The sequence below is a fragment of the Hakea prostrata genome, chromosome 4 (genome assembly GCF_041222555.1).
Source record: "Hakea prostrata isolate BN-2017 chromosome 4, UWA_Hpros_2, whole genome shotgun sequence".
Lineage (NCBI taxonomy): Eukaryota > Viridiplantae > Streptophyta > Magnoliopsida > Proteales > Proteaceae > Hakea > Hakea prostrata.
The window spans coordinates 52,806,364-52,828,787 of record NC_142603.1 but is presented as its reverse complement, the minus strand read 5'-3'; the positions used below and the strand labels follow the sequence as shown (position 1 = coordinate 52,828,787).

The following is a 22,424-nucleotide window of genomic DNA, read 5'->3' as shown; positions in this document are numbered from 1 at the left end:
CGTGTTTAATTTTATAAAAATACCATTTCTTTTTAATTTACATTTTTAATTTTATTTGATAGTAATACGTGTTTTTTTAATTGTTTGATAAAAATTAAAGAAAAAAAAGAGGGCATGTTGTTTCCAAATTATCTTTAGTTATTAAAAGCCCAACATGCCTTTTTTTTTTTAAATAATAATTATCAAACAATTAAAAAAAACCCAAAATAGTAATATGTGTTTAATTTTATAAAAATACCATTTTGTGCCATCCAATCGGCAACCAGATTTGCTTTTCTATTAGTATGAGTAATGATGATATTTCCATGCAAATCTACCAACTTTCGAATCGTCACAATAATCCTTGTCATCCTTCCTTGATGTTGAGCACTCATTTTCAAACAATCGATTGTTTGTGAAGAGTCAGACTCCATGTAAAAACTCAAATTATCTTTAATTATTTAAAGCCCAACATACCTTTTTTTTTTTTTTAAAAAAAATTTAAATATTATAGCCAATGGTAGTTTGAGATTTAAAAAAAATTTAACGGTAAAAGTTAAATTTAACTGAAAAAGTTAACAGATGGGAAGTGTTTGATATATTTGCTAGGTACGAGGGGAGGTAAGTAATATTATCCAGCTAAGAGAGGGTGTAAGTGCTATTTGTCCAGCTAAGAGGGGAGTCAAGTGATATTTACCCTTATTTAATTTATCAACCAAACCCTTAAAATAATTTAATTATTTTAAAATACCAAAAAACGAGTGATAAGAGTTATTTTTGAGAAATAACAGAAGTAAAACTTTTGAAAAATGAGTAATGATAAATTGTGAGTAAATACATGAAAGTGATAGAAAAGTATTCTAAAAAAAATAACAACATGATTTCTTTTCTTTTTTTTTTTGAATTGAGGTTCATCCTGATTCACGATCTCTCCACTGAGAAGCATGGATCTCTATCAACCCTACATTAAAAATAACAACATAACTTCCAATATATTATATTAAAAACATCTTAATAAGATGCAAAATTAATTAACAAAAAAAAATATTCCACATTCATTTGAATCATCTGATATTTAGAAGAAAAAGAATAAGTAGAGTTTTGCGGTTGAAACAATTGGACTTGAACCAAGATTAATATGAGAGCCTAGGTTACATCTAAGGTTAAAAGTGAAGTTAGGATTAGGGCTAACATTAGGTTTAAGATAGGATTGAATTTATGGGCAAAATTTAAGTCGAGATCAAGATTAAATCTAAGGCTAAGATCAGGGATAAATTAGGCCAAAAATCAGGCGAGGTTGTGGGTGACAAACATTAATCCTAGGCCCACCGACCCTTGGCTCTGATTCAAGGTCAAAATATTTTTATCCTGATCCATCATAAAGGTCAAAATCTTAGACTTAAGACATATTAGAGTGGTTGAAGGCCACAAAGGCAAACTTGCACCCTAAATTCTAACATGTTATACTTCTCTTCTCCCCTGCGCATCAAGCCAATATGTCTCTTCCTCCCTTTTCCAAAATAATTTGAACAAAAAATTCATGGTACATCTTTAATCCAAGCCATGCATGATACTGACACCTTGATGGATAAGGAATTATTTCATAGGTATACTCACCATGCAATGGCTTTTTTGGAATACCTCAAAATAAATAGTGAAAAACATGAAAACTAAAAGGGATAATTACTGTTGCCTTCTTGTACTCTGATTTTATTATTACTTTATTTCCTCTACTTTTTAAAATTGCTAATTCAACCTTTAACTTTGTCTAAAATTACTAATGCCCCCTTCCGTTAAGTTCAGTTAGTTTACTGATGATGGGGCATCTATATATTTTTTTCAAAAACCCAAAAATAACCCTACAATTATCCATTTACTTATTTACTCTTTTGGAAGTTATAATATGTATCCTTGGGCAACTATCAACTATGGAGAAAAAGGTCTAACCTTCCAATTCGCTCGAAGAGATAACCACCAGTGGGCGCCTACTATACACATTCATACACGGACATCTAGAACAGATGAGGGTCGGCCGAGAACAACCCCAAAAAAACAGCCAACCGACCGAGAGTTGAGGAAGAAAAGAAACAAAGCTACCACAAGGTATTACCACCGGAGATGCACGACGGGCCGGACACACACCAAGGATGCAAAACAAAAGAGCCCATTGGTGGATGTTGTGGTCGAACGGGCGGAGCCACGTGGGACCGGGGGGCCATGGCCTCCCCGGATTTTTTAAATTGTAAATATTCTTTTTTTTTCCTTATTTCCTAAAAAAAACTACTGAATAAAGAAATTACTTGATTTTTCTTCTTTAAAAAGAAATTGCCAAATAAAGGAAATATGTGATTAAATAAAACTTAAAATAGAAACTAAAATATTAGGAAATATCAAATGCAATTCAAAGTTGGAAATTGAAAATCTCTTAATATATGCTAACCATTGTACAAAGTGTGTCGTCCCACCAAAGCCAGAATTTATTGTAAAATATAAGATTTTAAGGATATAATTAACATTCAATATAGTTTCTAAAAATGAGGGTAATGTCATATTTTTTAAATTCTTAATTTTAATGAAGGGCAAAATAGATATTACATATTTGATATTAACAACCACTTAACACCGTTAGAAGTGAGGGGGGCAATAGTAATTTCATAAAGAAAGAGGTTTGATTAGTAATAAAACCAAAGTACAAGGGGGCAATAGTAATTATCCCAAACTAAAAACTAAGTTCTAATCGCAAATTGTTAATACAACCTAGAAGAGGGTGAATAGGTTGCAACTAATCGATTTACCTAATTTTTTTGTTTAATTGCAAATACAAAGTAAATTATAGATTTCAATGATAATTAAGTAATGCAATCAATCCACAAGACAATTATTTTATAGTGGTTCGACTTTACAAGTCTATATCAACTCCTATCTTGGCTTTAAAAGAGTATTCAATACAATAGGCAGTGGCGGAGCCACATAGGAACCAGAGGGGGCCATGGCCCCCGGATTTTTTGAAATTTTAAAAATACTTACATATTTTCCTAATTTTTCTCACTTTACGTGTGAAATATCACTATTTAGCCCCCTCCAAAAATTAAAAAATAAAAATCTAAGATATAGATGATAGGTACAAATGTCATTCTTAATCATAATTAAATGGTTATCATTAAACCCCTAGTTTTAAGGAATAAAGGGTTAAATTCTAATTAAAAACTAACTCACGATCCATAAATTTCTCGCTATGTTCTCTCTCATATTTTCATTCCTATTTATTCTCTAATGAATCTGCTATTTTATTCCTATTTCTTCTCTCTTTTTTTTCTCACACGTCTCACAAAATGTTGGAGTAGTTAGCAGACATTGGAATTTTTTCAAATCTTCTCCATAGTTATCAATATTCACTCTCTTTCTCAAATTATTCATCTCTCTCTCTCACATTCACAACGATTTTTCTAATATTCATTTAATAAAGTATAATTTTATTTTTTTTATTTAGTTGTTCTTTCTTTCTCCTAAAAGTTGGTTCTACTAATAGCAATTTGGATCTCGTTAGAATTCAACCGTAGATTTTATCAGATCTAATCATAATCATTGATATTTTTTTTTAATCCTTAAACTTTTTTCTAAAATTTCATTCCTATTAATGGAAATTCAAATCTCGCTTAGAATTTCAACTTAATTTACCTACATTTTTAATGTAGGCCCCACATGTCAAAATATAATATAATTTTATGAGATGGGACCCAACGGTGGGTCCCGCATTGGCTCAGGTATATTCACCCCCAATATTCAATCCTGGTTCCGCCCCTGACAATAGGTAAAGATCAAACAATTTACAATCTATGTTTAATAGAGCAAGAGCACCATTTACAATCTTTGTTCTAAGTAGGGCAAGAGCACATTTTACAATTTTTGTTCTAAATATGGCAAGAGCATCATTTACCAATTCTAATCAACCTAGACTTGAATTGAACAATCAATACAATTTGAAGAATTTGAAGATATTACCTAATAAGGAGTGTGACATTTTATCCCTTGTGTAAATGTGATGCAATCAGAAAAGAAAGTTCAAGAGATGAGATGCATCATTAATGAAGTTCCAATAGCCTTCAATAACTCCAAACTTGAATCTAATGAGCTTGCTTGACAACTTTGAAATGTCCATCAAAGTAAGTTGAGTGAAGTTGGATATCAAGTGATCAATATTTGTTCACCAATTTGAGAGCTTTGAAAGTTGTGAAGTAGTAAATGTTCAATAGACAAAGTAGAGTCTCTCAAATAGGGGTGGTTGGACTTATAAAAAGACATTCAATTGTTTAGCCCAACCTCCCAATGGATAGAAAATTTATTAGTCCAGATGGATGTTCGTCTCAAATTTAGCCATTAGGCTAAGTTGGGAAACAGAAGGATATTCATCTGGTCATACGGTCTGAACGTCCGTCTGCAATATAGAATGCACAATCAAGTTGGGACAATGACTTGATTGGATCATATGAACAAACCAGGAGCACGTAGCGAAGGTTATTATATAAATAATTGTTTGAGGTTCTTCTTCTATTCCTGCTCCGCCCAATGAATTATGTATATGAACAGGATGGTTTCGATCTCCTACCAGAAAAAAAAAAAAAAAAAAAAGAAAAAAAAAGGAAAATTAAACGTATTAAATTATGAACGAGACCCCAATTTTCTCAGGGGCAGTCGAAAGCATGCTTTGCTTTGAAGTAAGAGATACCCAGGAGAAGGACCAAAAATGGATTAATTTTATATAAACACTGTTGGAAGCTAAACATAACCTAATAAGCATGCCTCTTACTCCCGTGCTAAACTACTGTAGGCGTTACATTCTCCTTCTGAAAACCAAGTTTAGTTTAAGGAAGGGGAAGGCTTTGAAATTCCAAATATTAGCCAATAAGGGTTCCTTTCTCTTGCTATGATCTGTGCCATATTGTCTCCCTTGATTAGCAGAAAAGCTATGAGATCATTAGGACTCACTGCTGGAGAAACTACTACACGCATGTACCCATTTTAATACGTTTTATGACTCGCAGGCTTGCTTATCTGAACCCTCAGATTAAAGGGTCATGGCTACTGTAAGTTTCATTAAGATAAACAGTTCATATATAAATTATATGAAATACTCAATAATCTTCTAGTTTCTTGTGAAGTAATGATTAAATTCATCAAGGTGATTGAGGATCGTACCTTAAAAAGTTGTTATCAGTTCCTTCCATGCATCATCCACAAATTCACACAGATTCTGACCTGAAGGAACCCAAGTTTCTCTCTACAGCACAGCACAATCTTATCAACTGTAACTCAAAGCTTAAGGGAGTATAATTCTGTTGTAGATAGAAAAACAGTCAAAGACCTTTCTGTTTTTTCTCGGGTTTTTCAAGCCATGTTATAGAGTAAGATGCAGCGAATACCTTTGCATACATTGATAATTGATCAGGTATCCTTGCTTCCAGCTCTTTAGTCCCACATTGGTAAGGGCAGAAGGTTTTGTAAACTTTATTATCGGAGTTCACCCATTACGTTACTACCTCAAGCACTGGTTTGGAGTGAGTGGGTTTCGGCTTATATCAAACCATGGCCCAGGAAAGTCCCCGGGCCATTTGCACAGAGATGTGGCCTCGAAACGAGGAACTTCGACGGTTGGCTAGTGGTTGAGCCTGAAACTATACTGCGAAGTAGTTGGCCGATTGTTATACAGTTATTCACTCGATCCCTTGGATCAACTGAACGGGGCTTACAAACCAGTGCCTTCCATTTTTAGCAGGGGCCCATCCAACAAAGAGGTAGCCTAACAATAGTTGAAAAATGTTAAAATGGTAGCAAGCCATTATGATCTTGTCACGTGCCCCGTGTGCAAAAATTGTGAAAGAAAAAAGGGGAAATTATATGATTAGTTGCTTTTAAGTTTTCTTTTACCAATAAAAACTCAAGTGGGTGGTAGAATATGTTAAGGAATTTTTTTGGGTAAAAAGATGTTAAGGAATCAAGGAGTTGAGCTTGAGTAAATGCGCAGCACTTAAGGTGCTACGAATTAAAATTTAGGATGGGTGATAGAAGATGTTAAGGAATCTTTTTTGGTTAAAAGATGTTAAGGATTCAAGGAGTTGGAGCTTCAGGTAAATAGGCAACACTGAGCTGCCTGTGGTCCAGATCAACCCGGATGGTCGACACCCTTTGGTTTTTTTCTTTGTTGAACTTTTGAACTACAACAGTAAATCCCAAAAAAAAAAAAACAAAAAGAGAACAAAATGGGTGGTCAAATTGAATCTCGATCACCATTTTACATCTAGACCATAGGCAGTTCAGTGTTGCGGATGAAATCAAGACTCAGAATTTACTGACGTAGCATGAATCATTTTTTATTTCTATTTTTGGTAACCACATAGCATGAATTAGTTACAAAGAGATATTTCTCCCTCCCAAAGATTCCAGTCAAGAAAGAAGCCAAGCAGCCAAAGCCTCTTGCTGCTGCTCACACTCCATACTAGTAAACCCTGGTCCTGACCTTTCATGACCATCAACATCCTCCATGAGCCAAGAGAGGATCTCCTCTCCCTCATCAGCCCACATTCCGCTACTCACATCAACAGCTGAAATAGCAGTAAAGTTGCTACTGTGAATATCAATATCATCTACACCAACTGCACTGCTAACAATTGCATTGCTCCAATCCCAGTCAGGATAGTCGAGATTGAAGCTCATATTATTGGAAGAGGAAGAGTTGAAGTCCTCACTCTCCCCGTTTGAGTTCGCAACCCCACTCTCTGTATCCTCTCTCATGGTGGTGGTGGCAACAGGGTTGATCTCTTTGTCCCAAGCCCAGGCAAATGATTCAGTCCAACCTTCTTTTTCTTGATCCATTTCATCAATCATCTCATCAAAAGTGATCAAGATGTCATCTGTTTCCAGTACCTTAATCTCGCTCATTGGGTCACCACTGGTGCTCACATTCACAGCTGCAGTGTCTAGCTCTTGACCACCACCAACAGATTCATATGATGGGTTGTACATACCCATGTTTTGCTGCTGATATGGGTTAGATGCAATGAGCATTCCACTGTTACTTCCATGGTCAGTAACTGAATTCCCAGCTCCCTTCACTGCAGAAGCCACTGCTGCTGCATTTGAGGCCTTGGCGCTTATGGTATTGATTCTGTTCTTCTTCATGGCGGCTCTGGCCGTTCGACCTTTTCGTTTGCTTCCGTTCCTCAGCTTGGTTGTGTCAACAAGGATTAATGGTAGGGCTTCATTGCTGGGTCTCCTGAAGCTGTCGATTCTCTTACTCAAGTGAGAGTTCCAGTAGTTCTTTATCTCATTGTCTGTTCTTCCCGGCAAGCGTCCAGCGATCAGCGCCCACCTGTTCGACAAAATTCCCAAATGAGATTCGCATTTTCATAATTCACTCGTTAAATAGTATTATTTCCCCCCTGTATTGAATAATGAATAGTACATGCACAGTTTATACTACCTGTTTCCCAAGGAGCTATGTAACTTAATGATGGTATCTTCTTCTTCAGCTGTGAAATTCCCTCTCTTCAGGTCAGCTCTCAAGTAGTTAATCCATCTCAGTCTGCAACTCTTTCCACATCTCAATAAACCTTCAAGAAAACAATGAAAGAGTACTTCTTATATCCCATCAAAAACCTAAGAAAGAACTCGTAAGTCAAAACTACAGAAAAACGAACACATTCCTCATTTTGGATTTGTTATCTCACCTGCATTCTTGGGTAATGATCTCCACGAACCTTCACCATGGGTTTCAATGTACTTCATCAGAATCTTATCCTCTTGGGCTGTCCATCTCCCTTTCTTCAAACCTACTTTATCGCAACACGGAGCTCTTCCCATTTCTAAGAAACCCACCCACAAACAGTTAGAGCGGAGAAACAGAGAGATGCATACATATAGATGGGTGATCAGGCCTCTAAAAGTGTGCCTGTTCAGCACTTGAGAAGAGTAAAATTGTGGGCTTGAAAATGCTACGTAGGTGCACATACATATGCACAAGATCTCTCTGTGTCCCTCTACACACACACAGTGTAGAGAGAAGGGTGGGGCTGGTGATGCAGGACTCACGGTGGTGAGAGTAGCCACGACAACCAAAGGAAGGACGCCGTAGAAGTTGCTGACCTACGTTGAAGGCGTGTGAATACAGAAACAAACCATCGCTAGCCCACCCAACGAACGCTATGTCCCTCCCTCTCTGTGGCAATTCTTCAAACATTAATTTCCCACTCCAATCACTGTCTTTATTGTTTCATCTACTCCACTTCTCGGTACGAAAAATTAACCATTTGCTGCAAGGCTAGGTTGCGCCGTTGCCAACGGGAACTGAAAAAAGACAGTGCATGGGGTCCCCTGCGAGATTATAGTCTTATATGAAAGAGAGGTATAAAGAGCTAAATAGAAAATACGTTGGGTACCACTAGAGGTTGGTGGTCTATTCATCTCAAGCTTACTCCCAATTGGTTTGATAGCCCTGTGTTTCAAGTTCGAATCTCTCAAATTCTCATCAATTAGTACTATCAACTGATATTTCGTTGTAATTCAAAACTTGGGTATGATTGTATACCAGATCCTTACATTTCTAATGAAGTAAAGAGGCCAAACCCATCAATTAAAAGCTAAAAAGTGACAAGAAATTGACATATTAATTAAGAAAACATTTCAAAAAGGACAAACTAGAGAGATTCCAAAAACAATTCTCTTATCATAGACATTGTGGCATAAGCGATCTGTTTAATCAGTAGAATATCCACCTCATTAAGAAGCATTTAGAAAGAATCAATTATCTAGTAATTAGATCTAATTGATTTACTAAGAAATTTTTTTAATTAAAATGTTCAAAGAGATGAAAAATCACTATTTTTGTTAGTTTTGTAAATGCAAACTTAGTTTTAGTTCATTTTACTAAGTGAAATATTGAGTAGTTGTTTTTGTAAAAGAAAACCTAAAAGTAGATAATCACGTAATTTTCCCTTTTTTCGTTCACAAATTTCGTACACCGACAAGATCATAATGGCTTGCTGGCTTGCTATTGATTGCAATCGCTGTAGCAAATAAAAGTCCCCATAAATGGCTTGTGCTTCTAATGTGAAAACAAATGTGGGCTATCCTGAATTAATGGCACAAAAATGAAACACTGTCCTCACTTGTTTTTTTTCATTTTTTGGTAAGCGTTGTCCTTCGATTTGTAAGGAAATCTAGTGACACTTCCCTTTTCTCTCTCTCCCCATGACGATGGAGTTCCACTTCCATATTCATGACAAAAGCAAACTAGAGGTTATTTGATGAGGTTTCCATTGGGGGTAAACAAAAAAAAAAAAAGGAAAATATAAGATTTCTAAAATTAAAGAAATGAAGTGAGAAAAGTAGAATATCCAATCAACAGATGATTTTTCTAAAAACAAGTGACGAAGTTTATTTGCTCACTTTTCCACCTCTTGGAACCAAACAATCTAAAATTAAAATTTTTATGAAACAAATTTACTCTTTTTCATCTATTTTTTCTCACCCCACTTCAAAATTTTCAACCATACCTAAGCGATGACAACTGTGGTGGTCCAAGAAAAATTAATCCCTTGTTATGGTTAGGTGGAAATTTAATGGAATCCAAGATTTTTTTTTGTTTCTTATTACAGGTAACAAATTTTCCCATAAATCTACCTTACACAGGATCAATAATGGTGCAGGCCTGCAGGGTTTGTTAAGTCAAGTCACCATGAAGGACTTGTATCATTTGAGAAGGAAGAGTGATGGGAATACTCCTGGGCAGCACCAATATTTTTAATGCAGCAAAGGCCTACTTGTCTTTACTGTGTGAAGAGAGTGGCAGAGAGAGAGACAGTGTACCCAGTGGTCCAACCTTATGAGTACGGGGGTTTAAGATTTATTTACCTCTGTTTCCATCCATCTGGGAGGAATGAAACAATTTCATCATACATAGGTTGTGCGATCCGGTTCTAAAATGTGAAATCCATATAGCATTAGCAACCATCATGTGGCAACTGACAAGGAGTTATTGCCTCCCTCACCATCTAGTAAATGATCTGCAGACCACCAAGGAGAGTAGAACCAGATGCCAGTGTCACCTCTTTGGTAATCAAGTATGGCTTCTTTGAGACCTGAATTTGTAATGAATAATTCTAACAATCCCACAAAAGGGAGAAGAAGGAGACATACTTTCTGGTATCACACCAATGTGAGATACCATCAGGGCTACAGGGTTAGTCCACAAATATTTACTGTTTGTTTCTGGCCACTAATATATTTTACACCCAGCTCAGAGCTAGTAATCACAATATTACCGAAGATCAACAATATCACACTTCATCTTAGTGTTCATATAAACATGGGAGCAATGCTCATAGATTGGGTTTCCATCTTCAGGCTCTTCATGAGGATGGAATCCACGCTCTTGACAGTTTCGAATCACGGATATGCCACTTGGATCCGAAAGATGAAAGATACCATGCTGCCTGCAATAGTGTTCAGAAGATGCCAATACATTAGTATTCAGTATTCACAATTAAGAATATGATGGTATGAATACAATGGATTTTATCAAATGTTCCAGAAAAAGATTCAGAGACTGTCATGTTACTCATGCTTAATCAAGATCCCTCCGCCCTCTAGATGGAGCAATATGCTATATACAGTTAGATCACCCCAACCCAAGTGCTGACAAATCTCCATTGGCAGCAGCTTTTGGGCTAAAGTTTGCAACACGTGATTGGGATGAATAATGAAATAATAATTTAATCCCTTTTGACCCCTGTGCTGCTGCCACATGTAAGATTCCAGCTATACAATCCTTTCCATGAAGCCCTGAATAAAAGGATTCGGGAAAGATGCGTGTGTGAAAGCTCCAGTCAACAATGTGATACAGAACGGTGCCCATTTCAGGACTAGCAGACCTCAAATGGTAGGACATATGACAGTATTAGGAAAAAGATAAAAATAACCTATGAGTCTATGACACTAAAAATAGTATTTGTTTAGTCCATGACTTATGCCAAGTTTATGATTATTAACTGACCATCATAATGTGTGAATATGATATCTACTTAGGCTCATGCTAGATGTTTTTTAATTTCCGATGCTAAATCAAGTGGTTTTATGTCTTCAATTATAAGAGTTCTCAATAGTGTAGACTAATCTAGGTAGAGTTCATCCACACTGTATACCACCAACCTAGGTCCAAAGTCAAGCACCATATTTTATTTGAATTTGTAAAAGCTAATGTTCCATAAGAGGTGGAAGGCTTCAAATAGAGTGGATGTCTAGCTTCAGGACCTATCTTGGCCAAACTAGCCACCAAACCCACCACCAAATCAAGATGAGAAAAGATATATCGATTTGCCAAGATCATCACTGAACTCAGTTTTCGTGGCTTTGCAATACCAGCCGCAAAACCAGGACCCAAAACCTTACTCAAAGTCATTAGTTTACTGGGTTTATAATTTCCATTTTTTAGGTAAGCGCCCAAAAATTAATTGGTCAATGATGCACAAGAAAAACACATCCGAGTCCTTTTCTCTTATAGCCAGGTCAAAATCATTCATTGCCATATTTTTCGCCACATGCCCAAATATGTCCAAGGCAGATGGATGATGAAAAATTAGATTTACCTGGATGTATCTTTTGGGGCCATGACAATTGCAATTGCTTCTGGTAACATGACCTGATAATAAAATATACAAGTTCAGACTATGCTTTAAGGGTCCATTAACATGATCAGGAAAAGAAAAACAGAGATAATACTAAAAACAAACAGTCAAAAATAAATATTTCTTGGAAAGAAATCAGCTTCAGTATTCCTCTTTTCTTTTGATGGGCAATGTACTGATATCGAAAACAAACCCTATCTGCAATCATACAATTCGAAACAGCCTATATACAAAGTCTTGACATACCCTTCTAGGCTAGAGAACCAGCCAAGGAGATTGCTGTCCGAGGTCCCCAACAGAACAAGATGTTATCCTTGCTGCAGGACCTTTGCCAGTGCCAATCTCAAGGAATCCGTAGACCCCAGATTGTTAGTACAAAACCAATATGTTGAATTTCCCTCCAAAACAAGACACATCCATGAATGAGAGTTAAAATAGTTGCCCCCAGATCTACCTAGGACTTCAGAATTAGATTAATATTGTAATTGGATTTACAACTTGTGTGAGATTTAACAACAAATGTTGAACCTCCAACGATGATAAAAAATGAATAAAGGAAACTTCTGAACAATAAGTTTGACAAGGTTGGACCACAACATAAAGTAAGCAAAATACAGGGTGCTTTCGCCCAAGGGGAAACCTAGCCTGAAACAATTATAATCATAATGTGGGAGAAGAAAAGAGTAAGACTAACACTTAAACCTTCGGCATAAGATCCAAAGCAAAGATATGAAATTGCAAGCATCAGCAGACACCGAAAGATGAACTTAGTAGTATTGGATGACCAAGAAAAAGGTGGCCGTAATGAAAACTATGAGATTAAAAGGCTCAAAGATGGTAAAGCAAAACGATGCTTGTTGCTGACAACTGTAGGCCAGATACAGATCATACCTATCAAAGGGGAAAATTAAGCACCAGACTCTACAGTAGATTATTAGATCGAAGTGGTGACAGAAATTTCAGTGAAACCAGCACCGTTACCTTATGAATAAAAAGCAGAATATCAAGACACAGAAATTGCAAACAGCAATGCGAACAGTCAATCCACAGAGAAGAATCTCCCTTGAAATTGCAATGAGCAATAGCTGCTGAGTGAAATTTAAAGCACTCCAACAAGATATAAACTATGACAGCAAAATTTCACAGTAAGGTAGTCTGCTATTTAAGTGATTGAAACAATAGCCTATCTTTTCACAAAAAATAAATTCAGATTTGGGAAGAGTATCAACAAAACAAAATCAGATGATAAAATAGGACTAGACTGAAATTGATATGTTGACTGTGACCTCATAAAAACAATAAATGGGACAAAATGTTAAACGCATGAAGACACTAGTTCAAAATTACCCAAACTGAAACTGAGTACACCAATTAGAAAGAAGATATGCTGAAAACTATCAACCAGTTGGACAGATTTGACTAATAAACCAAACCAAAAATAACACCCAGGCTACACGCAGCAAGATGGATTGATTGAACCAAAAGCCAATCTAACATCACACAAAAGGGTTTCTTCGATCAAACACAAGGTTTCTCCATATAGAAAATTGAGTCGAACTCTCTCATATAAGTTCCTTTATATGAAGTTAAATACATCAACTAACAGCCACCAACATAAGTATAAACTCTTACCTAACATTGACGTGACTCCCTCCCAACCCTTGACAAAGAAAAGCTCCTTTTCACAATGGAATCACCATTTTCACACAACAGCTCCTTTTATTGTCATTGAGACATTTCCCAAATTCCCTTCCACACATGGACTAGACTTGGGCTAAGGCACAGCCATGGAAACCATAAAATGTGAGCTGATTCTAGCCTACCTGAATAGTCATGGGTTGATTTGAATCAATATCCTAAGCTGTAGATTGCCCAAATCCTATGGACTACTTCATTCAAACATATGTCTTCAGCACTACATCAGACAGCATTGTTGCATGGTTTCTGTTACCACTTAGCCTAAAAGCTCTACTTGTTGAAGGCAATTTAATTGTATACATCAACACACCTCCTCTTCCAACAAACTCCTCCCCCTCCCCCCCGAGGGGAAAGGAGCAAGCCTATAATCTCATGGTCCTTGCACGTGATACATACTCACGTAGTACCAAGAGGGAAGAAGAGTCAGGATACCCTGTTGCACTTCATAGGTCAACCTCCTTCTCTGATATAAAGTGTGCTACCTCTTAGCCTTAAAACCTTGAACTGTTAAGGGCAACACAAATTTATACATCAATAATTGGTTGTCGTGAACCACAAGAAGAGGGAAATCCTAGATGAGTCTCAAAAATAGACAAAGATCATAGTATTAACTACTTGGTGATCTAATAAGATGCAATATAATAGTATAGGAACAGGTTATCAGCACCTACACGTGTGAAGGAGGAGATAAAAATTGGAAGAAAAGAAATTAAGGGAAAAAAGGAATCCATGTTAGGAATCGGAATATAAACATCATGACTCCCTAATCCCACTTTCAAGTTTTTGTGCAATTACAATTAAAGACAAATCCAATTAGGCATAACTACACATAAGCCTATTAACAGTAAGTATGAGACTAAAACACCATTAACCTGTGGTGAACCTTACTCATAGGTAGCAAACAGAGAGTAATTAATTGCAGAAGGGAGGTACTGGAGGATCCTAAAAGGGAAGATTTTTGCAATTACAATAAAGAACAAATTAAAGGGGGTATAATACACTTAAGCCTATTAACAGAAAATATGAGACTAAAAGACCCTTAGCCTGTGATAGATGTAGCACACAGTAATTATAGGAAGGAAGATCCTAGAGGACCCTAATAGGGAACCTGTGAACGTAAAGAATGAATGCCCCACTTACACATGAAATCTAATCTCAAGAATAATACATGACTCATAAAATAAGAAACTCAATAAAGCCTAAACACAATGAATAATGAAATAATTACAATAAGGATATCTGCAAAGGTGTGCTTTGCTATAATAATTTTATCCTTGTCTTCTAGTAGACCGAAAAAATAGAATAATGACTGACAACATCAAAGCATCAATCATCCAAGAATTAAACTAAGTGGGAAAAAACAGATAATTCTTTTGGAAGACGAAAATCCTAATACAGTTTTCTTGCTACAGACTGAGTTTCTGAATCGACAGTTGAAAAACTTTAAAACTATTGGCAAACTAATTGCAGGGTCCCCTTAATTAGAGAGATAGATTGATTGATAAAACACAAATAAAAGAAGTGAAACACAATAAATAGAAGTAGAAATCACTAAATAAAATAACATGAGAATCACCTGATATGAATAATGTGTGTGAAGATCAACCGATGACATGAAGCAAGTCTGCGATGGGTGTGTCTGAAAAACCAAAACAGTTTAATCAGAACCATCATTAAGCTTTTACAATAGGTCAAAGAGAAATTAAAGAAAGCATAACTACCATCAAACATGTAGTAAATAAAACAAACTTGTTCTCTGTTTCTTTTTTTTCCCTCCTCTTCAAACTCAGAAGGTCAGAAAACTTCAAGCTTTTCCCTTTTCACATTTTTATCACTTGTCAATGTTAGTTGGTTTCCTATACCCAATGTAAGGAGGGGAAAACATAACAAAAAGCATGCAAGCAATAACTGGCACAGAGAAATTCTTTTGGTTGATGATGTAGTTCGAGTCTTCTCCCTTTTTTTTCTTTTTTTTTTTTTTTTTTTTTTTTTTTTTAACCCTTTTATCCCTCAACTGTGCCATAACTTGATAAAGCTTTACCCCATAATTAAATTAAGCAATAAAGAAGTGAATATAAGGTAGAAAAAGGGTTAGTAACTTACATGAATCCACCCAAGAGGGAAAAGGGAAAGTTTGTCCTGAACATCAAAAATTTCTTCCTCATTCATTGTCTGGCACTGAAAATAAAAGATAGCTTCAAAATGTTAATACTTCAACTGCATATGCATATTGGTAGCAATTAGGGAAAAAGAATCTCTTATGAAAGCACAGCAGTGACAATCAGTATGGACTATGGAGTGAGCCTCCATTCATAAATTAGGCATAAGCCGCATAACAAGCTATAGTAAAAGCACTAAGTCACACTTGATGGGTATTTAAAATCCTAGAAGGAAAAGGATGACTGTCCGGACTTAGGATGAAAGGCCAAAAAATAACCATATTGGGTAATAGATGGGTACTGCTCATGGACAAGGAAACATGGGCTTAAACTTTAGTGTTGAGGGAGTTAAATTCTTTTTCTGCTAGAAAAAAGGCATAGATTCCTGTTGTCAAGGAGTACCAATATTACACACAAATGGGGCATTGGAGCATCCAACCACTGCATATTTTTTCCTATATACATTTGAATCATGATTCGGGCTGCATTCCTAGTTTGGATCAAGTTCAGTTCAAACAGAACGTCACAACCTTGTTAACCCCATGGTCAAAGAACTCTTGAGATCTCGCAAAATATCTCGCTTTTTCCAATTAGCGAACCAACACGTGCTTATAGTACATAGGGTCTCTCAAGTTGTTACTTTCAATAATTGGATTATCATTTGAACTTTGTATTTTGAACTATGAACATGTGTAATGTATTAGAGTCATTCGAATTTTGAAATTTGGGCATTCATGTATGAGTATAAGATGTGTATAATAGGGCATTTTAAGGTTTGAAATTTGGGCATTCATGTATGAGTATAAGATGTGTACAATAGGGCATTTTAAGGTTTCACTTCTTTAATAGTTTCCCACTTGAGGTCCAAAGTGGGACTCACATTGACACTATTTTTTTCATAAATCTTTATAGTTTCCCACTTGAGGTCCAAAGTGGGACTCACATGGACACTATATTTTTCATAAAGCTAAGATCAGTCATTTTTCAGAAAGGCTGGAATACACTGGACAGCAAGTTTCACCCCCCATACACCTCGAGTTGGGTAAAAAATTCCACTGACTTAATTAGATCTCACCACGATCTCAAGCTTTCTTTTTGAGTTGGCAAGATGGGCCTTGAGATCGAGATCTTGAATCATGGTTTATGCAAAACTAATCCTACATCCTGCATGAACCCAACATATCGGAAGTTTGACTAATGAGAATACTACATAAACACAAAGAAACCAAGTGAACCTGATTTGGAAAACTGCAAACAGGACTAAATTGATTGGTATGTCTGGCAGTGTACTTACAGAATCTGAGGTTGACTCCTGCTTTGGAATTATAAGTGTAGTAATATAAAAAACCTTGTTTTTCTGCAGTAAGTCAAAAGGGAAATATGACAACTCAGGATAAACTTCCATTCAGTTCTTAACATTTCTAAAAATTTAGTGACACTTACAAGAGAGCCCGCAAGAACTCCACAAGTTTCCAGATTTTTAACTGTATTAGCCTGTGCCAATCTCAGAAAGTCCTCCATCATTTTGACTGGCTGCAATATACATCAATGAAGTTAGGATCATGCTCATAAAACACAAGGAAGAAAGTCTTAAGCAGGTCTGAATCGTTGTGCAAGATCTAGGTAAAGCAAATAAGAAATGGAAGCTCTTACAATGTGTAAATCCTGATAAGAGCTAGAGTCAGACATCCCTTCTGGTACAGATTTTGCTGGCCCAGGTCTTGGATCAGCAACTTTTGATGGATGAATCGGAACCAACTCCTGGTGTACTTGTGCAAGAACAGGCGGTGGCGAAGGTTGCCAGATGTTATTCAACTCAAAACGATCTTCCCTCTTCTCCGCATTTGACAAGGAACACGAATCCTCAGCAGGTTGTGACCATCTACCATCATCTAAGGAAAGCACTGATTCCATTGTAGATCTAACCTCTGCAAGATCACCAATTTTTGCTGTAGGACCATCATTTCCACTCTGATTCAAGCTATTAAAATACCACAAGAAAAAAAAAATGTTACAGGCAGTCTTTTGAGAAGAAATAAGCACACATATTAAATGCATGAACCAAAACACTTTAAGTCATTAGATTGCAATAAAAATGAAAAACGGTTAAGTTTACAAGCTCAAAAGGTAACGAGTTATGCAAGCAGCAATAGGTCTATTTAACATACTAACCCCAAATCTTCAGTTGAAGGTATGTCAGCACTGCTGGGATACTGCACCTGTACAACATAACAAAATGAGTACTTTACAGCACTGCAGTTTTAGAGCCCCCACCAGAAATTGATTTTCCCCTTTTTTCTCATGAATAAGCAAAAGGAATGTATCATGTGAATAGTTACCTTAGTCCCTGCAATAGGTCCTTGCCACTGACCATGGAGACCATTTGGACCTAACAACGAGTGTCTGGACAATGTTTCCTCCTTAGGAAGAGGCAGGCTAAGAGACCTACATATTCAAAAGGGATGACACTATGTATTAAAAAAAGGGACTTGCAGAAGATAAGAATCCAGTGCCATTAGGCCCATAACTGGTAAGGGGAAAAAACTGGAACCCAAATGAATTATTTTAGGGAGCAATGGAAAAATAAACAAAACAAAGCTTAGTGTGTAATCATCAATGACCATAACATGCAACCTGTTGGGGCTGTCAGCCTGTCAATGGGTCACATATAATTTGGTTCTGGATTTCCATAGGGTCCCATCAAGCTGGATACATACATGAATTTTAGACCAATTGAGCTCTTATCCAATTATCCAGAATCACAGGAAGAAGAGAAGGGAAAAGTGAGGAAGAAGAAGAGGGGAGAGAGGTTGCACATGAAACTCTCCCCCTCACACAAGAATAGCCCCATGTCCTTGTGGTAGACTAAAAGCAATCAAATAGAACCACAGCTGGACAGGATCCCTGCCATTACTAAATGGTGACAAGTGAAATCATTAGCCTTAGGGTTGAGGCCACAATGTCTCCACTTTGTATTGTGTTTCTAGCTTATATTATCTAAATTCTACATCACTAAATGAACCACCCCAACACAGAACAACTTTAGATGTTCCAAATTAATAACTTTGCTTGCCAAATTCTTATATTTGCACATGGTTTGTGCTTCTAGTTAGCAGTTTCTTACAGCTCCAATAAAGTTAAGCAAACAAAGTTATAGTATGGTAAAACCAAATCAGCTGGTGAAAATTAAACAAAGTACTTACATCTTCTGGAATTGCTTCTCAATTTGCATGGTTTTTGGTGATGCAACTTGAGTAGCCATATTGTGATGCTTCCATGACGAGTGCAATGCATTTCTGCTAGCTGGCTGCAGCAGCACCTGAAAGAGAACGTCAGAAAGCAAAAATAAATAAATAAACATAAACAAAAATAGAAGAACAAATTATAGATAAACATGCAACTAAAAAAGTTGCACACCAGAAGTGAATGATATAGTGATAAAACAAAGTATCCATAGCAAATAGCTTAACAGTCAAATAAAATGAACTGTCGTCATTTTTAAGAACCAGGGTGCTTCCAATTCTTAGTTGGTCCAGCATCTGATCAGTTCAATCACATACTGCAAAGGAGGGAGCATCAGGTGAGAAATGTACCTGTTTTATATCCAAGCTTGATGAACTTGACTTTTTAATGGCAGGATATTCTGTAGATGAGACAGTAGAGACATTTGAACTATTCTCTAGGAAATTAAATTGGGCTCTGGTACGTGCTTTGTTCAGTTCATCCAACCGGCGATTAAAATCTGCCTTCATCGCTTCCAGCTCCTCTATGACATCCAGCAGTTTCTTAAATGCACAGAAAGACAGAATGAAAGATTTCAGGAAACTGATAGAAAGATAAGCACATGGGACAGATCAAACATCAAGTGTAGTTATACTCACCCGCCTATAATAGACCCTTTCTTTTGGAAGCAATAACTGGTAATCACGGTGACGCGGTATCGTTTCAGAAAGCAAACTGGAAAATGAAGAATTGGTTAGGTATTCAAGTTGCTAAATACACAAATAGCAGAATCTGTTCAGGAACCCCCCCCCCCCCCAAACCCAACCAAAAAAAGATGGTTTGGACAGCAGAACTGGAGCTTGCATACCTGCAAAATCTGAGAAGTATAATATACAAATCTATGACATTCTTTTCGTCTCGGTAGATATTAGCCTGAACATGGCAAACATGAATTAGCACCTAACAGAAAGAATACCAAGAAACAAATTCTTTAATGCACATGTTGGCCATTAATCTGACCTTTTGAATATTATTTTTTATAATGTACTTTTAGAATCACTTAATGTTAAACAATGATTTAAACATAAAACAATCCAAATTCCAAAAAAAAAAATGTTCTGAAAATCAAATAATAAGCTACCCAGAGAGAGCAATGAGTGTCTGATACAAAGATTCTATTTCTAGCATTCTTCTTGGCTTAACTAAAGTGTGCCTCAGGTATGACCCAAAAATTGAGGGAAACAACCAATTTTCTACAGTTCTATACCATTTTGTTTTTCTATAACAAGGTAACTATAATATTATGAGTTCTTTCTGTGCATCATCCGCTCCCCAGCCCAAAAAAAAAACAGACTACTAAAGTTTTGATCTTCAAAATGACTATATTAACCTTCAATTGGGTAATATGGCCATTTTATGATTTAGTTTACCTTTTTACCCTTGTGTTACAAAACCCAGACCATAATGTGTGTTTGCCCTTTAACCCTTATGCTATATAATTCTCTTGCATCTCCCTCTCTTTCCTTCCTTCCTTCCCTATGCTTCCTTCCTCTTTTCAAGCTATAAAGGAAAGTAAGAAAGAACCTGCTAAAAAGATTGCGTAATGGAAGCACCAACAACTTAGAACAAGTCCTAGGTCATAAAGAAAAGGGAGAAGGGAGTAAAATAAAGTTCCTGCATCAAAGGAAAATGAATTACCATAATGCAATATGGGCACATTCAATTACACTGCTGATGGCTCAGGTGCAGTCCTAGGTCTGCAATCTTGGATTTGGGGAAAATCGGTGGAAGGAAGATGATAAAGGCATTAGCAGTATTTCACTTACCCACTAATATTAGTCATTACACAGCAGGTTAAAAGTGTCTTTCCGTCCAATAAACTAACACTAAATTAACTGTGTTGATTTCCGGACCTAAATGTTATTTAGCCAATTTTGCCAAGGAACACGGTCCAATACTAGGGAGGTCCATGTAAAAGACTCTAATATTAAATAATAAGAGATACAAAAACTTATTATAAAAGCTCAGAAGAGCTGGCAATATTCCTAGAAGCTCGACATTTCCTCAAACCTTCCTTGCTCAATAATGAGGACCTGATTGATATTATAGACCATGCAAATTTCATGATAAAAATGACAGTTTTTACACATCCCAACAGCTATGACACATTTATTGTCTAGTTCCATCAGACTTTTCCCAACCACTAATTATTGACACCATGAAAGACAAAATGAGTGAAATGAAGGTATGAAACTTCAAAAGTCCAAACAACACTAGATTCTCTGTAGCGTCTTGCAAATGTGCCTAAAAGGACAAAGCCAGGTTCACAATATCTCCACAGCAGCTCCATAGAAAACTTGAGATGAACTTTTCTATCCAACTCCACTAAAAGAAACAACCCCCCAACACCCCCCCCCCCCCCCAAAAAAAAAAAAAAAAAAAGATAAAGAGTATGGGAGGGGGGGTTTACTATAGGTCTTACAGACATCTGTAGGAACTGAACTCACATATAGTTGCCACTTGGCAGTCATGATCAACAGCTCTCACATGATAATCCCACTCACGGTAGCAGATAGATAATTGCATTGTTAACATAGTATCATCACAAGAATTTCCTTGATAAAAGTTGTGCCGATTCATGCATCAGAAATCACTTCTAGTCTTAGAGGAAAAATAAATACCATCCACATTCGGAACTCAATTCTCAAACAAGACAGTTGGAAGCTAAAAACAAGAAGAAAATCAAATGGGATTACCTAAGAGCAAGAAAAAAAACATTTGAAAATCAGAACTTCAAATGATAGTTATGACATTCAAGTACATAATAGCTTCCAGTGATCCTAAGACCCGACAATTCAAATTTCGAATATATTCCCAATCAAAGTAACCTAGATATTCAACGATTTTTTTTTATTTTATTTTAACTTCTCCCACTGAGCTTGTGATCAAAACGAAGCACAAACAGTATTTTGACTGGATTATGTTTACTAATACTAATGGTTCTTGAACATCACGGAAACGAACTGGAATCATGAAAGTTAGCTATTTACATCGTTTAAGATAATCGAAGAGTATGAATTTTGAATACCGTATGCGATAATACATGAAAAACTGACCTGTCTGAGAAGATTATCTGCAATTCGGTAATAATGACGAAGGGGGATCCGATTGTCGACATCGATTTTTCGAGCCATGTCGTTGACGTTGATCGGCCTGTTTAGAGGCTTCATCCTTTCCGGCGACGATCAACAATTCTGACAAATCCGTGCGCTTATCCGATTATAAACCTCTTTTTTCCCCGGCTAACTCGAAGCAAATTCAATTCTCGACCCAAAAGACTCTTATCTAGGCGTGTCTGTGCAGTTAAACAAATTTGATTTGAAGCCTCGAGGGAGAAGATTCGCCAGGTGGACGCAGAAAATCGTCTGTTTCAAACTTTCAAGCCTTCGGCATTAAGGTAACCTCGTGGTTGAGTTGGGATTGGGTTTTTTCTCTTTAAGCTCTGGTTCTCAGTTGGTTAATTCAGTGGGTTGGTTTTTTCTTTTCTTTTCTTTCTTTTTTTTTTTTTAATTCATTTTTTAAGATTAAAAAAATATATATTATACTAATTTTTATTTATTTATTATTTATGACTTATTATTATTTTGCATCTAATTGGTAACAATATTCACTAATGGTACTCATATAA

General features: G+C 36.4%; 2 protein-coding genes and 1 non-coding gene across 4 annotated transcripts; 1 reads left to right on the top strand and 2 right to left on the bottom strand.

Annotated features, from left to right (window-relative positions):
- The first annotated feature begins 5,521 nt into the window (after positions 1-5,521).
- On the top strand, positions 5,522-5,735 carry LOC149019551 (RNase MRP). The gene has a single exon (XR_016173310.1).
- A 449-nt stretch (positions 5,736-6,184) lies between these two features.
- LOC149019550 (uncharacterized) lies at positions 6,185-7,980 on the bottom strand. Its single transcript, XM_089151053.1, has 3 exons — positions 7,704-7,980; positions 7,457-7,586; positions 6,185-7,345 (listed from the first exon to the last, which is right to left on the bottom strand). The coding sequence occupies exons 1-3, from the start codon at positions 7,834-7,836 to the stop codon at positions 6,421-6,423; spliced, it is 1,188 nt and encodes a 395-aa protein (XP_089007179.1). The 5' UTR covers positions 7,837-7,980; the 3' UTR covers positions 6,185-6,420.
- Positions 7,981-9,565: 1,585 nt separating this feature from the next.
- LOC149019549 (AMSH-like ubiquitin thioesterase 3) lies at positions 9,566-22,215 on the bottom strand. Of its 2 annotated transcripts, none has more exons than XM_089153541.1 (14): positions 21,853-22,215; positions 19,605-19,669; positions 19,396-19,471; positions 19,108-19,299; positions 18,718-18,821; positions 17,854-17,959; positions 17,687-17,733; positions 17,168-17,495; positions 16,958-17,047; positions 16,809-16,871; positions 15,459-15,533; positions 14,932-14,994; positions 11,619-11,671; positions 9,566-10,466 (listed from the first exon to the last, which is right to left on the bottom strand). In XM_089153541.1, exons 1-14 carry the CDS (start codon positions 21,964-21,966, stop codon positions 10,292-10,294), a joined length of 1,551 nt encoding a protein of 516 aa, XP_089009667.1. In that variant the 5' UTR covers positions 21,967-22,215; the 3' UTR covers positions 9,566-10,291. The 2 variants fall into 2 exon arrangements, with proteins under 2 accessions (XP_089009667.1, XP_089009666.1); XM_089153540.1 differs by having other exon boundaries at positions 9,568-10,466; positions 18,718-18,833.
- Positions 22,216-22,424: the final 209 nt, after the last annotated feature.

What these genes read in the sequence shown, in the direction of transcription:
- LOC149019550 (XM_089151053.1), bottom strand. Translation starts at nt 7,836, where the DNA reads ATGGGAAGAGCTCCGTGTTGCGATAAAGTAGGTTTGAAGAAAGGGAGA. An exon ending in ATCATTACCCAAGAATGCAG is followed by an intron (nt 7,587 to 7,703) that starts GTGAGATAACAA and finishes GTTTTCTTGAAG; the next exon opens with GTTTATTGAGATGTGGAAAG. An exon ending in CATAGCTCCTTGGGAAACAG is followed by an intron (nt 7,346 to 7,456) that starts GTAGTATAAACT and finishes TTTGTCGAACAG; the next exon opens with GTGGGCGCTGATCGCTGGAC.
- LOC149019549 (XM_089153540.1), bottom strand. Translation starts at nt 21,966, where the DNA reads ATGAAGCCTCTAAACAGGCCGATCAACGTCAACGACATGGCTCGAAAA. An exon ending in CAGATAATCTTCTCAGACAG is followed by an intron (nt 19,670 to 21,852) that starts GTCAGTTTTTCA and finishes TGCCATGTTCAG; the next exon opens with GCTAATATCTACCGAGACGA. An exon ending in AGGAGTCAACCTCAGATTCT is followed by an intron (nt 15,534 to 16,808) that starts GTAAGTACACTG and finishes TTTTATTTTCAG; the next exon opens with TGCCAGACAATGAATGAGGA.